We start from the raw sequence: 2,725 nt of genomic DNA on the forward strand, positions 1-2,725 counted from the left end.
CCATTTGGGGTCGCGTAGCAAAATTCTGGGATCACGAGAGGTAAAAATACAATTTAACAGAAAATGTTTTTTAACTTGTAAAATTATTGTTATAAAGATAAAATAACAATTATCGTAGATAAATATATCATAAAATCTTCTAGTTCGGAAAGATTGTTTGTACCTGCATTTCTATTAAGAGTATTATAATAACTTGAATAACATTTACTATGAATTATGAAATGTTATTGGAATTAATAAAAAGAATAAATTTATTTTTGTCAATCTCTAAAAGCCGAAATAATCCCGAGAAATAATTATCAACAAAATTTCTAGGTATTAATGCTGAAGAAACAGCTTTAACACATATTAAATCCCAATATCGTTCAGCGATAAAAAATGTTGAAGAGGTCTTACGTCCAGCAGATTCAAACATTCCACCAAGATTTGATTTGTTATGCAATAAAAAACAGGCACATCCATCTCATTAAATTTTTAACTTATACTTTAATTTAATACTTACCACGCAACTACTTGAATATATTCGAGAGAATTAAGACGGTCAGAATCAACTTTTATTTTTGAAACTATAATAAATACAATTTTATAATTTTTTCTGCAATTTTTAATTTTAGATTTTTGTATGTTTCAAAACGAATTCTTAATTTATATATGTAAATTATTATCACTTCCATAGTGATATAATTGTTTACTTTTGTTTCAATTGACATACCTGAACTAAAGATTTTTATAATTTATATTGTGTTAGAATCATAAACGTTTATTAGTGGACATTCTATTAAATAACGTTGTAATTTAATTTATTCCTTTCAGGTATGTTTTTGTTTGTAAATTTAGTGTAATTCCTTTATATAATTTTGTCAATATATTCCTTTCAGGATTAAATACAATCTCGTTATTTATTCAATAAATTAATAACTTACAAATTAAATTACAATCATTTAAGATGGAAAAATTGTTTGTCCACTTAATAAGAAGAAGCGATGAATATTTTGAATTAGCTGGACTATCCGAAGATAAGCGGTTATGGTTTAGCTTACCAGATGAACATAAAAATTTATATGAACATAAGGTATTATCATCAAAAACCACCATTAAAAGTGCAATTGCTGCTATTAAACCGATTAATGGTTTCCGAAAAATTGGCATTAAATTAGATGAGGATTTGAAAAAAGAATATTTTGATGAAGATGGAAACCTTAGCTACAAAAACTATCCGTTACAGGAATCTGTAGTTTTTTTTGATGTGAGTGAAAAACTCCAAGAAGAAAATTTTTTAATTAAAAGAATCAAGGAATTAGAATTAAAATTAAATGACAAAGATGAGATAAAATTGCAAAATATAGAAAAGAAGTTTGTTCTTGATAAATATGACAAAACACAAAACCCTTCTGAGTGGTTTTCTAAATTTGAAAGTGAATGTGACCGAAATAAAATAAAAAGTGGTACCCAGATGATTGAAGCTTTACGATTTTTTGTCGCTGGATCGGCCAAACACTGGTATGAAGGAAATTTGAAAAAATTTGGTCTAACTAATTGGTCTGAATGGCGAAATTCATTTTTTTCCATTTTTATTGACAAAGGTTGGACAGCTGTCAGAAAAGCATATACCTATAAATACTTAGGCGGCTCATTGATCGATTACGCTTTAACAAAAGAAAATTTATGTTTAGAAGTAGAAAGTGATAGTACTATGAGTTCCAGAATAAACTTGATTGTAATGGGTTTACCATCTCAAGTTCAAGATGAGCTAGATCGCGAAGACATTAACACTATAAAAAAATTATACAATGAACTCCGAAAGCTAGATGGTCAATATAATAAACGTTCGAAAGAAAATAAACCATATGATAATCGGCATGAAAAAACAAAATTAGGAGAATCGACTAAAAAGAAACAAATTGATATACCCTTGAAAAAACCATGCTACATGTGTGAAGCTCTTGGTTGGAAAAATCGATTTCATCCCTCTAACGAATGCCGAAATAAAATACTGTACGCTCAGAAAAAAGAATCTAATTTAATTGAAACGAAATCTGATTCAGAAAATGAGGCTGAAATGATGAAAATGGAAATTGACCAAAATTCTTTAAACTAGAGAGCCCGGATAATTTGATTCCATTAATTCATGTAAACGTAATTATTGATGATAAAATGAAAATAAAAGCAGTGTATGACTCAGGATCTAACGTGAGTCTAATTAATCAAAGAGTTGTAGATGTATTAAAAACAAGTTTGTTAAAGCATAACACTGCATTCAAGACAATTAATGGTTTCAATTTTAGTTCGGCCCGGGCAAACATAAAGCTTAAAATTGGAAATATTACAAACAATTTGAATACTTTTGTAGTTAAAAATTCAGAATTTTCTTATGACCTGTTACTAGGTTTAGATGCTATTAAAAAATTTAAACTAATTCAAGACGAGAATTTAAACATATACCAAAAACCTAAAAATGATGAGATGCTCCAAATAAGAAGTAATCAAAATCAGAAGAAATCTTGTGAAATTTCTAACAAAATAATTACAAATGAAAATAAAGAAGATAAAGAAAATGTAAAGAAAGAAGATAATATAGATGTAAAGAAAGAAGATAATAAAGATGTCAATAAAGAAGATAATAGAGATGTAAAGAAAGAAGATAATAAAGATGTTAAAAATTTTAATAAAGAAGGTAAAATCAATGAAAATGAAAAAGAAGAGAAAAACACTGAAAATATTAGAA

The 2,725-nt window shown here is 27.1% G+C and overlaps 1 protein-coding gene across 1 annotated transcript; it reads left to right on the top strand.

The window, feature by feature from the left end:
• The first annotated feature begins 844 nt into the window (after nt 1-844).
• LOC123300747 lies at nt 845-2,436 on the top strand. The gene has a single exon (XM_044883391.1). It carries the CDS (start codon nt 947-949, stop codon nt 2,096-2,098), a length of 1,152 nt encoding a protein of 383 aa, XP_044739326.1. The 5' UTR covers nt 845-946; the 3' UTR covers nt 2,099-2,436.
• Nucleotides 2,437-2,725: the final 289 nt, after the last annotated feature.

Source organism: Chrysoperla carnea, chromosome 5 (assembly GCF_905475395.1).
Source record: "Chrysoperla carnea chromosome 5, inChrCarn1.1, whole genome shotgun sequence".
In the NCBI taxonomy this organism is placed as follows: Eukaryota; Metazoa; Arthropoda; class Insecta; order Neuroptera; family Chrysopidae; genus Chrysoperla; species Chrysoperla carnea.